The sequence below is a fragment of the Podarcis erhardii genome (assembly GCF_964252035.2).
Source record: "Podarcis erhardii genome assembly, chromosome: 9".
Classification (NCBI taxonomy): domain Eukaryota; kingdom Metazoa; phylum Chordata; class Lepidosauria; order Squamata; family Lacertidae; genus Podarcis; species Podarcis erhardii.
Genome location: NC_138512.1, coordinates 45,276,839 through 45,291,907, shown reverse-complemented (window position 1 = coordinate 45,291,907; position 15,069 = coordinate 45,276,839). Strand labels below are relative to the sequence as shown.

Genomic DNA, 15,069 nt, shown 5'->3' with positions numbered 1-15,069 from the left:
AAATATCTCAATTAAAGACATGAATCTTTGAGTAAATGGCAATATCAATGCATGCATTTTTCTTTTACTATATTAATGGAAGCGAATTATTAATGCTCCGTGAACATTTAAATGTGAATTAAAAGAAAAAAGGAAGAGCAAACAATTAGCAAAGGCGTATGGGCTGCTTATCAGTCATTACCAAAATGAAATAAGATAACCTTAATTCTCAAGGCAAATGTAGCATGAAAGAAACAATAGCATCTCTGGTGCATTAGACTAACTTAAGAAGGATGCATGTTAAACACATTTAAATTAAGTGTTGCTCTAGAATTCTGAACTGGTTGCTTTTTCTCTGCCTTTGTGTGCCATCCTCCATATGCAATGGAATCCTACAAAACTGCCTGCTTATATTAAATAGAATGTACCATGGCAGGCTCTAAGGTTTTGTTGTCATCTCCACATACCCCATACACATTACACACAGACAAACATTGAAAACTGGACTTAATACGAAACTTTGACTAGTTTCTGGACCAAATTCACTAACACTGTTCAGCTCAGCAAATCGGGACCACAAATCACAGCTCAAGGTTGGCTTGTGAATCTCGGGGTACTTTCGTTGCAGTTTGCTGTTAGTCAAACTTGATAATAGCTTCAATTATAAAAACTCGAACTATTATAAAAAAAACTTTCTGAGTGGCAGGATGTCACATGGTGTCACATGAGTCCAACAGATGCTCAGTTCTGACAACCTCTGATGCTAGACTTGGGTCAGAACCATGTTTGTAGCAGAGGTATCTGCAATTTCTATACTATTCAACAGGCAAGCCAATTTCAAACAAAGTGGTTAGCCTATCAAAGCTGTGTGGAAGACTGCAATAGATACTGCAAAGTTTCCTCGGGTACCCATATGCATACATTTACAGAACTGCACCCTTTCACTGTGTGACACCATACTAAATATTATCCTGTTACAAAAATAGTTCATTTTTAGCAGATACTGGTATCTGTAGAAACATAATAAACATAAACATAATTCAAGGAAGCACTACAGGTTTCACAAGAATGCAAACAAAAATTGTAAAACAAAATCCTTTATTAAGAGGTAGGCAAGACACCGATTTCAGCATTCTGTTTCCCTGTATCATTATTCCATGTGAAAATGATCATAATTAGGAATTCAAATCTTCAATTCTGTTAATACAAAATATTTCAGTGCAATACTACATTACGACTTTGCTTACTAATTGTTGTTCCAACTATATGTGTGGGGAAAGTTGAAGTGATGTAAGGAAAATTTGAGAACCCCTTTATTTTGCAGCTGAAATAAAGCAGCTATATTTCTATCTGATCTCCTAATGTTCTTAAATGAATTTAGCAGTTCCATTTGGAGATACAATAATGGAAATCACCAAGTTAAAAAACAAAATTAACTTAAGTTTATTGTGCCAACTTGAGTACTTTTACACATTAAAACTGGAATTTCTCCAACTCTGCTTGTGGTTTTCATTTGTATTGCTTATATTTAATTGTACTGCATCTTATTATATCAGTGTTTTTATCCCATTCTCTTCAGCATCAGAAATAGCAGTGTGTGCACATTATGCACACAGAGCTATTTCTGGGAAGCCAAATGGGCATTCTCATGAAGCCAGGGGAAAGCCGCAATACAGTAGCAGACAATTATTTCCATCTATAAGGTCTGGAGTTCAGTTGGCTTGCCCCGTTCACAGCATTTCAAGCTTCAGGGCTGTGGAAAACTTGACATCCCAGTTAGTTATTGATAAACAAAACTAAGCTAGCTAGATAAATATAATGCAGTTATTTACATAAAACGGATATTGCAAGAATGTAAAAAGTCCCAAACAGACTTGGAGGTTTGGTTGGGAATTTCTACCACAGGAAGGTTGTGGGGTTTTTTTTAATAAAAAATTGTAATTTATGTATTGCATTTATATCCCACCCTTTTCTCCAAGGTGCTCTAGGTGGCATACGTGGTTCTCCCCCTCCCCATTTAATCCCCCCAACAACAACCCTGTGAAGTAGGTTAGGCTGAGACACAGTTGCTGGCCCAAGGTCACCCAGTGTGCTTCATAGCCAAGTGGGGATTTAAATCCTTCTCCTCTAAGCTCCACCCATTCTAATTCTTTCTGCGGTCTCCCAAGCCAATTTCCATACCCTTCCAGAGGACCCCTAAAACCTTCCAAAACAGATTTTGGGAAGGTACAGAATGCTTTGGGTCTTTGCAAAAATCACCTCCCCACCCCCTTCCCTCTGGCAAGAGTGGCTTGTCCAAATAAGGCTTGCTTCTATAAATCATTTAAGATCAGGTCTTTTTAACTGCAACATCACCAGCAATGACAAAAGTGAACTCACGTTACAAATGACTTAATGATGGATACAAATCAGATGACTAAGGGGTGTGTTGGTACTATAGAGCCCTTCCTAATAAAGGCCTATGTTTTATTCATCTAGTTTTTACCAGTTTAATGCTGAAGGCATTATCTGTGATTAAGATAATGCTGAACAGTGTCAGGTTCCACTGTCCACTACATAAGACAAAGAGTTGCAAGGAAATGTATTTCCATGGCCAGCAATGAAACAGAGCCTAGAATGCATTCATGTTACTCACTTCCTGGATCGCAGCCATCAAAATTATTTTGGAATGGTCTTATTTGGTCATTGTTTTTAGGGCTAATCAGAAATCACATTCTCATTCTTTGCATAATGAAGTCTGAAAAGCACTCAAAATTATAGGTGATATTCTCTGCTTGTCTCTACACAGAGTAGAAACATTGATGTTAATGGACATGTTTAACTTGGGTTCATTCGTTTCAAAGTATCTACCCTGAGTGAGAGAAGCATTGAATACAACCCTCCAAATAATGGATGGTTTTGGAAACACGCCAAAAATAATAATAATGTTGTTTTTTTAATTAAAAAAAAACCAGAAAGGCAATGGATTTGGCAGCAGAAGAAAACCACACAAGATTTTGTAATAGTAAATATATTTCTAATGGGCCAAAATGCCTCTCTACACATCTTACAGCTTGTGCATTTAGGAGAGAAAGAGCACACTGAACTGCACTCAATTCTATTTATAACACACTCTCTAGGCATGTTCAGCTATTTCTTCTGGACAAAATCAGGAGCCTTCTACCACAAATGGCAAATTAGGGCTCCTTCTTCCAGAAATATTTTGCAACAAACTACCTAAAATAAGTTGTATGAATTAAACTTGGAAACTGCAGCTGAAATCATATCTCATTTATATTAAAATTCAATTAAGGTTTTAAAATACAAGTTTATTCTGTGTGGAATACTATGTTAACGCGAGCAAAGCAGTGCTTCCTGTGATACAAGGTAAAATGCCTACAGATTTCCATTCGTAATGTTAACCTTGCGTTTGGGCTGCCTCTGAGCTGGAAGGAGCATCTTGCTCTTCTTGCACACCAGAGGATGCCTCTTCAACAGGCGATTCGTCTTCTCTCTGTGCTTCTGCAGATTCAGTGTGCTTTGCATTTTGCACTTCCGATTCACCAGTAGTTACTGCTGCAGTCTCTTCTTCAACTGCATCCTTTACGTCCTCACTTGCATCAGTAGTTTCGTTTGCTTCTGTTTCATCGTTTTCTAAGGCTTCATTTAACATAACAGAGAAATCATGAAGCACAAACATGCAATGTGAAACAGGTTAGCCTGTTACCTTGTTAATATGTGGAAAGAATATATAGCATGAAGCAAAGGATTACTATGAAGTACATAACAAAACAAACAGAAACATGCTACGATAACAGAGAATTATAAATGTACAGCAGTTAAAGACTGCAGCCATCGGGAGGGAAATGGCAAGGATGCCATTGAAAAGAGGCTCAGTTCATGCTCGTATTATATGTTTAATACATGAATGATATTATTAAAGCCAACCTTAATAGGCTGCTATGTTTAGAAGCTGCTGTGGAGCATAGCATCATGCTATAGAGCTGCAAATTAAGAAACAGCAAAAACAAATCTGCTCAGGCCACAGGTCAAACTATACTATCACCTGGATGAAAGAGCAGTTTGTGTATGCAGGAACAGTATTGTCATACTTGAAGTCCTGAAATGCAATGAATTCTCTGTCCTTTTCACCTGGAGGAAACGGCTCTGCACATTCCTTCTACTGAAGTAGATCGCGAGCCAACCACTTTGAGGGTTTTTGTTTTTTTACAAGCAAGCAGTATAAAAATAAGAAATAAATTGTAGGTTTGATGCGAATATTTAAACTGCTGCAAACGTCAAAAATACCAAAATGCAGGAATAAGACCAAAATGCAGGAATAAGACAAGTGCTATTTGTGAGCCCAGCTTTCCCCCGTTCATGAATTGTGATTCCATTATTATCCGTCTTTTTGCAATAAATGCTGAAATCCACTGAAACAGAAATGCACACCCCAGCCTAGAAACCCAAGGACATGTTTTCAAACAGGGATTGTAACATTCTAGGTAAGAAGGCGTGGAAATGAAGATGTAATTGAACAGGCACCAGCACCACACAGATGAGAACAGTGACCCACAAGCTTTGTTAGCTGACAGACAGCAGCCCAACTGGCAAACAAAGCTGAGGAGAAATTAACAGACAATGACATGCAAAGATAGGTATGCGAACAAAGGGAGAGAGACACTGTCAGGTTTAATAATGATTGGCTACAAAGAACATAATTAATTATTTGATGTGATCAAAACATCCAAATATTATCTAAGTTTGTACTGAGAAGTAAGTATTTCGTTTAACTTTGATAGTAACATGAATAGGGACAATTATTTTACGTTTTTTGTTTATGTCACATCATTCTCTTATGTATTGGTACAGCAGTGTGTCTTTAAGACTTGAATAAACTGACTTTTAAACAGATCCAGCTCCTATTTTTCCTGCTAAAGCAGAGACCATACTACCCAACTGTGTCCCTCTATGGGATATAACAAATTTCTAGAAAACTAACCTGTTCACACAAAACACAGATTGACAAGCAAGATAAGTGTTCAGGACCCTTTATTGGACAGTCAATTACAAGTGTATTAATTCAAAACAGCCAGTGTCTTAAGAGTGCCAAGTTATCTTCTATAGGATGTATTTAAGTTGTGTTTTATCTTGGCCTTGAAAAGATATAATTATTGGGGAGTATTCTCACAAAAATGGAGTTCTATAAGAGATGGTTTTCTCAAGTTTGGCTGCGAGGTATACAACGATGGACTGTCCTTAAAAAATTAATTCCTCGGTTTTGGAAAGATTTCCTTTGCATTTTATTCTGAAAGTGTAAAAGCAGAGGAACAATTAGAAAGATTTAAATACAACCTTTCTAGTGAAAGAAAGATTAATACAGCAAAGGAGATCAGAAACAAGATTAAGAGAAGGAAACAGAAATTGGAACAAGAAATTGCATGAACACACTCAGAAAATTGCAAAAACTGGAACGTTAGCATACACTATAAACACCATTTTGGAATTTTGCAGGTTATTTCTATTAACATTTCCCTATTCAGTTCAATGTCAAAGAGCTGGTTCATGACAAAAAATCATGGGTTTGCCTTTGAGTGCACACCTAACAGGAAGCTTCGGCATGCAGTATTTTTTCTGTGGTACCCATGTTTGTCACATACATTTTACAATTTTGAGTGTACACTTAACACATTATAGGTGTACAGCTGAAAATATATTACGTGTGAAGTAGCCTAAAGTCTTCTGCTGAGAGGTTAGAGGTTTTGTCTATTTTTTTAGTAAAGTATAGAACAACTTATGGATTTTCCAAATCATAGGTGAATTTGAAAGGCATCGCAATATTTAAAAACTTGAGGGAAATATAATACTTGCTTTTCTGAATGTTTCATTTGTTAAGATAATTTAAGCATACAATTTAGATGGAGGTAAGGTCATTTATGAAAGGTAATAAAGGGCCAGGGAAGGAGGAATATCAAATGCCCTGCACTCTTCTCATGACAAGGCACATGAAAAGAAGGCAGAAAGACAAGAAGAGAGAAAAATAGCATGTAACATATGAATTAATGGTTTTAAAAACCCAAACATATTATTCAATATAAATGTTTAAAAAGGGGGCGGGAGAAAAACCAGGTCAGGTAAATGCAATTTGATTGCATTCATTGCGTCTAGGTAGGGAAAAGTAAAGCAGCTACATGTGTTGGGTGAGATCCAACAGTGCACATTTTTCAGAGAACAGAAGCAGTTGGGGGAACAGATACTCCCTGGAGGGTTTTAGGGGACCCTTCAGAAAAGATTTGAGGTTCACAGGGGGCTGGAGAGAGGAGGAAAGGAAAAAGAAGCGTGCTCATGTAACAGTGGATAGTGCCCAGGTAGTCTGAGGATGCGTTCAGTGGCTGAGCTGATAGCTATTTGTAATGTCTAGCCCTGTAACTGCAATCTTAGGCAGCAATCCTTTGCGTACTTCCCTGGGAATAAGTCTCACTATACACACAAAAAACTTATTTCTGAATAAATATGCACAGTAGCAAACTGTTTAGAATTTAACTGTGTTGGAAGTACTATTGCATTAACTTACTAGGCAATCCTATACATGCCTACTTAAAAATACATCCTATGTAGAGCTTACTCTCAGGAAACTGGGTATAGGGTCACAGCCTTCTAAACATTCCTTCATCCCTAAGATGAAACAGCTTCCATCAAAGAAACAGATCCTAACTCACAGACTATTCAGTGAGATTAATTAATAGAATTTCACATTTCTATATACTCAGCAGCACTATCTTAATGATCCTTCAGTATGAACTGTAAGAGTGAAAACATGTTGGTTCATTCCTGAGTTAAGCCACAGTTCAAACTGAGTTCCCTCTATATACCTTCTTAGTTATTTCAGACTGAAATATTTTCATTTATTTAAAATATTAAGCAAATTATAGACATAAAAATGGTCATTTCAGGAAGCAATTTGGCAGTGCTCATTTAGTTATAATAAGCAGTACTAGAGAACAATTCCCTGTGTTTTGTGAATAGAATTTCCCCCATCAATGACTTAGCTGAGCACTATATTCAGAGTTTTCTGAAATTCCTGAGCCATCAAGCTGCTGACTGACTGGAATTATGATCTCAAACAAAACCACTTTTGTAATTTTAGTTATATGAGTTCTGTAATTAGTTAACTTTCACTAAACGTTCAACCTTCAGTGCTTTATATTTTTTCTCTGTGATGCTTAATGAAATCTTTTTTTAAAAAAAAAAAAACCAATCCCAGACTATGTGTTACATGAACTGAATCACTTTCAGGAATGTCTTTGCATTTTAGTTGCAACAAAATGATCAAATGTATCTGAGCAAACTAACAATCATGGGTGTAGCCAAGTGGGGCAGCTGCAAAAATACTTAACTAACTCAAGTTCTTGGGCCCCCAACATAAAGTCTGCCCCCCTAACATAAATCCTGGCTTGGCCCATGGTAACAGTAGCAATGTATGCATACGTAGCATATAAACCTTGCAACCAATAATATTCTAGGACCTAGGAGCCATTAAATTAGAACCATTGTAGTCCTGTCAAAAACAATTAAATTAAACAGAACTCTGATACATAGCCATGTAAAGTCTAACATAAAGTTCAACAGATTAGCAGCTTCTATATTTCCACCCCCCTACTCCTGTCTTTGCTGTTTAAAAAAAAAACAAAACAAAATGCCCTTAAGACAATTAACATTTAAGTATCATTTGTAAATGCATAAATTCTCAACTTACACTGAGGAGGCCACGGTTTTGGTTTCCATTCTGCTACAGTTCTTTGCTGCATATCAGTGATACGTTCGTTGTACCTGGATTTGTCAGAAGTAACCGTTCTGTAGGCCTAAAAATAATAATTGCACTTATCTCCATATGCCAAGACTGTGTTCTTTGCTTTTCCTATTAATTTTTATAGTTAGCAAAAATAATACATATCATCAAGGGGGAAAATGAACCAAATCCCACATAATCTGTAGCTCCACCCACTTCCATTTAGGGAATGCTTGTAGTGTCAGAACATGGGATACAAAAAAACAAACCAATAATCCATACAAAACTGTCCACATAAAGTTCAGGTTGGAAAAAAACAATTGTGACATCATTGACCAAGGGACAAGTGGGGGAAATGACTAAATAGCATTCCAGATTATAATGTGGAGGTGGACTTTCTTTGTACTTTCTTTGTACTTATAAATATAATAAAGTTGCACCAATCAATGAAGAATGTGTATTTCTTATATTCCATGTAAGACTCTCAGCTTTTACTAACTCTTCCATAAATGCAATAAATGCAAAACAAAAACACTGTGCTACAAATAATCCACCATGTCACCTTTGAGATCTTTCTAGTGCGTACTCCAAGGCTAGTTTCTAAAGGGCCTCTTAGGCACATGGAAACACTGTTGTGCGTATATTTAGTTTTGGCATGAATGGGCAGTCTCCAAATAACTCATACTCTAATTTGCTGCTCTCTACTAGATAAAGTGTCCTTTTTTTTTTTTTTACTAGTTGGCTTCTTGCACTGCGTTAAAGTCACTTTCCAAGGTCTCCCAAATTCCAGGATTTGCTTTTCAGCCAACATGATATTGGGGGGGGGGGGTTGAGTAAAATGTATAAAGATCGCAGTGGGTATTTTTATATATAGGCTAGCCTTTTTAATGAAGAGGGTCAGATTAAACATTAACGATCAAACGTAAATGCTTATAGCCCAAAGCCACTGCAAACCAGGAATAAAATAAGAACAAACACAGATCATAAAGATTAATAAAACATATAAACTCTGTCACCAAAATACAGTATACAAATACAGGAATGTTAATAAATTTCCTTTAATAGGTTAAAATGAGAGATTAAAATATATAAATTAAACTGTAACACCCTATTCTAGCTTTATAAAAATTATATTGAAGTATTTAAGGTTTGATTAAAACCCTCATCAGAATATTAAAATCAAATGAAATGATCTATTAATTAGAGTCAGATTCAAAGTTCTATTAAGAGCGACAACACATTGACCTGGCTTGCATATCACGCTAAGCCAAGCCATGGCTTAGCAAAAATGTATAAGCTCTCAGGCAGCAGCTGCTTGTTTTGCTGCTGCACTCAGCTAAGCGATGGTTTCGTATGTTATATGAACCTGGGGCCTCTTGGGCACCTGGGGCGGCGTGCCCAGGAGCGGGGTGAACCGCCCATGGGGGTGGGACAGGGGGCACAGTGCCCATAGGCAGGGATGGGATGGGCAGCACCCATAGGCACAGGACGGGGTGCATGGCACCCATAGAGAAGGGACTGGGCACGTGGCGCCCATAGGAACAGGGGGGTGCCGCGGGGCCTCAGCTGGGGGGGAGGCAGTGGGCAAATGGCGTGGAGTCTGCGGGCGCCAGAGACGCATAGCTTGTGTGCGCTGCAGACCCCACAGTGAGTGCCACCTGCCATTTTGTCACACCCCCCCCCCCCGTGGCGACACCCAAGGTGCACTTACTGCAACCCCTGGCTACACCCCTGAACCTGGGCTCATGAGTTAGCTTTGCTGGACAAACCATGAACTAGTGGACAATCCTTGCTTTCAGTTCATGGTTAATCTAGAGACAGCTAACCCATGGGCCTGAGCTCATGGCATACTAAACTGAGTCTAACTCCTCTTGTCTCTGAGTTTTATTGGTGTAACTCAGAAGATAAGCCATTTTTGGCTTACAACAAGTGCAGCACAACAGCAGAATGATGGGCGAGGATCTCCTCTCCGAAAGTTTGCACATTTGCACTAAGCCATGGTTACTACATTAAAGGTAAGGTTAAGGCAATGTAAGACTGTTGTTTGTATGTTATTTTCTGTTTGCTTAAACAGGTAGAAATGCTATTGTATAACCTTACAAAAAGTTTTATGGCATATCTTCTACTATTTATTTAGCCAATGTTTGCGATAACATTTTGACGACTAGTGTTATTTTTGTAATAAAACTTATGATAGCAATAAACAATAGTTAAACAAGCACTGCTTTTCAAACATATATTACTTAGAATTAAGCTCTATTGATATCATTTCCAAGTTCTGAAAATCAAAGCCGAAATGTGTAGCAACTAATGAATATTAGACAAAGAAAACTGAATGCTCGATTCAGCTGGTTAATCTCATAGGTACTAGTAAGAAGAGATGAATAACATATTTACTGTGTGTGTGTGTAAATATTAAAATATTGCATTCCTGAGTGGTGGGAAATAGTACAAAGCTCATTTCCTTTGGTTGGAAGAATGTTTTGGTGTCCATTTACTACATTTACATATTGAGAAGGTAGAACAGGTAGGATCAGTCAGTACGAACAATCAGTGTAAGCATCAAACTATACATGACAATGAGTTCATGCAGCCTTTTCTCCATGATTTTTTATGTAGGTTTGTTTTGTTACACAATCCATAGCTATGGATGATACAATCTTAAATAACTGCATGGGACTGGGGAACATAACTATCCCCAGCATCAACACACATACTTGAGACTGCAGGCTCTTTGAATTCATCATATTGATCAAACAAACTTTACAATTATTATTATTTCTAATGCCCATCTTTGACACGAAGACTATACTAGAACTGCCACTGACATTTGCTTCCAATTTCCAAGAAAACTTTTATTGGAAAACTATCCTAAAACTCATCTATTGCTGTGTATAATCACCTTGACATTTAGGATATGTCTAATATTAACTTTAAGTTGTCATCATTGAAGTAAAAAGGATTTACTTCTAGTAAATGTGCATAGCCTTGGCCTGTGGTTCTAGTATTTTCTTTCTGGGTAAATCTAGTTTTGCAGTCTGCTTTGACAGGAAAATGTGCATTAATATTACTGCATTATAGCAATAAGCAGAAACAAGTCGCCCAACCCCAGTAAAGACTCCAGCTTTAGTGGTTTATCATCAAAAAGTTATTTTGGAATGGAGCACTCTCACAATCATTACTTATTTTTCCCCTTAAAATTTAGACATAAATTTAGTCCATAAAATAAGAGGTGAGCGACTTGTTGCCTCTCCCCATTTGTTGCTGAACTCCAGTTCCCATCAGTTCCAGCCATCATGGTCAGTGATCAGGTATGATGGGAGTTATAGTTCAGCAATATCTGGAAGGCTGTAAATTCCCACCTCTGCCGTAAAATGTTGGATTAAACACTTGACTTTTGCAACACAACCCAATGCACGTCTACCCAAATCCCATTAGTTCAATGGGGATTATTTCTAGGTAAGCAGGTATGTATAGGATTTTGGTCTCAAAGTCAGCAGCTTGCTACCAGAAAACATTGTAAGCAAAGTTCCAACTTAAATTTTGGTTTGACTACATTATCATTTCTCTATCCTGTTGAGAAGATTGAGAGTTTTTGGACAGTGTAAACAGATGTGTAAAGAAAGCACTCACTAAAAAACCTCCTGCTGCAGCAGCACCAGCAACGAGCAGATAATAAATAAAGTTCTCCCCAGAAGATCCAGGAACGCTTCCAGATGACATCTGGCGGAAAGGTGCTTCAAAAACGAAAGCTGTAATATTAGTGATAATACTAAAAACACAAAACAAAACAGCAAGCTCAACATGCTGTAATTGAGATAATCTAGAGATCTTTTTAAAGAAATGTATCAGCTACAAATCTCATAATGTAAGATAAAGACAGGATCAATAGTTCTTTCGATCATACAAATCCACTGTTGCACTTAGCATTTTCATAAGTTATTGGTAATAGATCAAACCGACCTATTAACAGGAGAAGCAGTTGTTAACGCTGTCCAGAGCCTTTCCTAATCCTACCTGGAGACACTGAGGTCTTCAGCATGCAAAACATGTACTCTACCACTGAGCTAGTCTTTCCCCATAACATGATGCCCTTTCACATGAGAAGGTGAATCCCAGGAAAAGATTCTGCACCTGATGAATGGCACAGAGTAACCAGGTAATACAAAGTGGAAATATAATTTTAAGACATTCTTAATATAGACTTGAATATGCTGACCAGAATGAAGTTTAAGCCAGGTGTTCATGTGTTTTTTGAATGGGGCATGATAAATCAGTTGGTTAGAGCATGGTGCTGAGAACACCAAGGTTGCAGGTTTGATCCCCGTATGGGATAGCTGCATATTCCTGTGCCGCAGAGGGTTGAACTAAGATGATCCTCAGGTTCTCTTCCAACTCTACAATTCTATGATTACGCAAATGTTTTAAAAAGGATAGACATGGATTTTTCTCCCTTGCTCCAAAGAGTTTCTCTAGTCTAACCATCAGGTCATGAAATTAATAATGTAAGATACCTGAGGGCCTCATCACACAGTCCCTACCGCAATACCCCATATAAGCACTCCTGTAGCGTTTTTTCAATCAATAAATGGTGCATATGTAAACTACATTGTTTTGGGAGAATTGTGGCATCTTCTTTCAAGACAGAACTTCTGCTACTGCATTCCTACATTACACAAGTCACACTGTTATATAACTAGGAAAAATGCACAGTCATGTGGAATATGGCCATACACTCCTATTTGATGTCAGTAATGGGGCTACAACCTTCCCCTATCCCACTGCCCAGGCCATTTCTTAACATGTGTATAGCATTTCAAGTATATGCTTGTCAAACCTAATAACAAACAAACAATAGAAGCACCAATCTGACTCTTGCCAAGTTACAAAACTTTCAGGGAATAAATCATACTGCTTGGACAAAATATCCTCAAACACAGTCATCTGTCCCACTGACACCCTCGGTATTAAAGAGCAGTGTGGCTACCTCACCTGCAGCACCGCTAATCCGAATCCATCCCCTGAGGGCAAAACAGACTACTAGACATAGATATGGGCTAGTATAACCAGTGTACAGTGCTTAACTAGCAGGATCCATCTCTCTAACCTAGAAAGGCCCAGATCGATCCTCGCGGATAAGAACGCACACTGTGCAGATCGAGGACGGATTATTTTACGAGCAGAATCAGCAAGTTCTGGCCAGTCTGTGCTACCTCAGCCACATTCACATGCCCAATAAGAAGGGAAATCACCAGCCCTTTATTAATTTTTTTCGGACTCTCCCTCCCCAACACCCTGCGCCGTTTTCTCTCCCTTTAGCCTGAATTTCTGCCAGCTGCTTACACACTGGCCGGGGGGGGGGGGAGTGATTCTGGTTGTCCTCTTTTCCCCTCCGCTAAACAGTCCCACCCTGTTCTCCACTAGTCAAAATAACTTCGGAGGGGAAACAGTAAAACACAAGAGGCTCTAGTGGCTTTCTCCCCCCCCCCCACCCCGGGCTTAAGATGCATCTGCTGCTGCTGCTGCTGCTGCTCCGCCGCTGCCGCCAGGAAGAGCCTCCTGGGTCTCGCCGGCGCCGAGGGGCTGGGCGAACGCGAAGCGGCTCTCCTGCGCGCCAGGAGCCGCGTCCTCTCGGCTCCCCTCCATTGCCTCAGCGCCGTGACCTTCGCGTCTCCTTTCCCAGGCAGCCGACGCAAACACCGGCGCCCTCAACCTCTGCGCGCCCTCCTCGCCCAGCAGAGCCACGCGGCTCCTCACCAGCCCCCGCTCCTCGCCTCCGCGTGCTTCTGGGGGGCTTTTTCGACGGCGCGACCCCTCCGCCCCTCCCCCCCAAAAACTCACCGTGTCCGCGGACGAAGGGGGCAGCCCCTTGCGTGAGGCGGCGGACCAGAGGGCGCCACGCGAAGCTGCAGAGGTGCATGGTGGTGGCGGCGGCGGCAGCGCAGAGTGGGCTGCCGCGCAAGGGTTCGCCTCGTCGCCTGGAGAGCTTCTCCTGTTCGGACAAGAGTGACAGGCGGAGACGCGGGAGAGACGGGGAAGAGCGAGGCGGCGGCGGCGAAAGGCGAGACTTCGGCCAATCCAAGCGCCGCGGCTCCGCCCTGCCTGCCTGCCTGCGTGCGTGCGTGCGCTCAGCTTGCCCTGCGGCTCTCTTCAAAGCGGTAGCCTTTTCGTGCTGGCCTGGCCCCCAGGGCGGTGGGGACCTGCGAGGGGGCGGGAGTCTTCCCCGCTGCCCCCTCACCTTCAGCGGAACAGCCTCGACTAGGACGACGAGAAGGGCCTGCAGAACTGGGGAAGTGGGAGGTGCTGGAATGTGTCTGCAGCAGGAGGCGTTTGCCCAACGGAACGCACACATGCATGCAAACCGCGCCCCCGGACGCCAGTGGCTTGACAGTATTTGCAGAATTGGAGCTTAGCTGTGTTTTGTATGTAACCTGGGGGACATTTAAGACGGATGGGTAAGTGCGGTTTCCCACGCCCACCCCCAAACTGGCTGGAAAAGGGGGCTCTTTCTGCCTGAACAAAGGCGCAGCCGCAGAATTTCTTCCCCTTTCCTTATTACAAGGAAGTAGCTGCACGCGCTCACACACCAATATTGGCACCTCAATAAACTGGCAAGACAGGCCAGTGCTGTTTAGCTAGGATCATGGTAATATAGGTTAATTTCAGGCAGGACCCAGCTCTAACCCATTTGCAAAGCTGAGTGTTGTAATGTAAAGGATTAATAAACAGTAGTGTCTCCAAGCACCGTGTTTTCATCACCCCGAATGAGCCATTTGAGCTGCACCCCCATCTTGGCATTACAAGGGTGGGCCAGGCTAATATAGCACTTTTCTTGTCACTAAAAGTAGGGGAGAAGCTTGCAACCTTGCTGCAAAGTCCTCTGTGTGACCAGAGTACCTCTGTTCTGTTTTAAAATGGCAATGGCTTATAAAAGAATTTCATAGTAAATGAGATTCTTTGTCTCAGGGTAATGGATTCAAGCCCTGGGGTTGGGCAAAATATCCCTGCATTGCAGTGGGTTGGATTATTTAATACTATGAAACGCCCCTTATGTGCTTGGCCTTAAGTTCCAAGCCAACTTCCTCAGGTACACACGTCTGCCTGCAGCAGCTTTCCAGGACCCCTTCCCCCACTGAAATTAGGCTTGAATGTACAGTAGTACCTCGGGTTACATACACTTCAGGTTACATACGCTTCAGGTTACAGACTCTGCTAACCCAGAAATAGTGCTTCAGGTTAAGAACTTTGCTTCAGGATGAGAACAGAAATCGTGCTCCGGCAGTGCAGCGGCAGCAGGAGGCCCCATTAGCTAAAGTGGTGCT

General features: G+C 40.6%; 1 protein-coding gene across 1 annotated transcript; it reads right to left on the bottom strand.

Moving 5' to 3' along the window:
- Nucleotides 1-1,060: 1,060 nt before the first annotated feature.
- On the bottom strand, nucleotides 1,061-14,392 carry MGARP (mitochondria localized glutamic acid rich protein). Its single transcript, XM_081877514.1, has 4 exons — nucleotides 13,589-14,392; nucleotides 11,381-11,484; nucleotides 7,715-7,820; nucleotides 1,061-3,618 (listed from the first exon to the last, which is right to left on the bottom strand). Exons 1-4 carry the CDS (start codon nucleotides 14,097-14,099, stop codon nucleotides 3,377-3,379), a joined length of 963 nt encoding a protein of 320 aa, XP_081733640.1. The 5' UTR covers nucleotides 14,100-14,392; the 3' UTR covers nucleotides 1,061-3,376.
- Nucleotides 14,393-15,069: the final 677 nt, after the last annotated feature.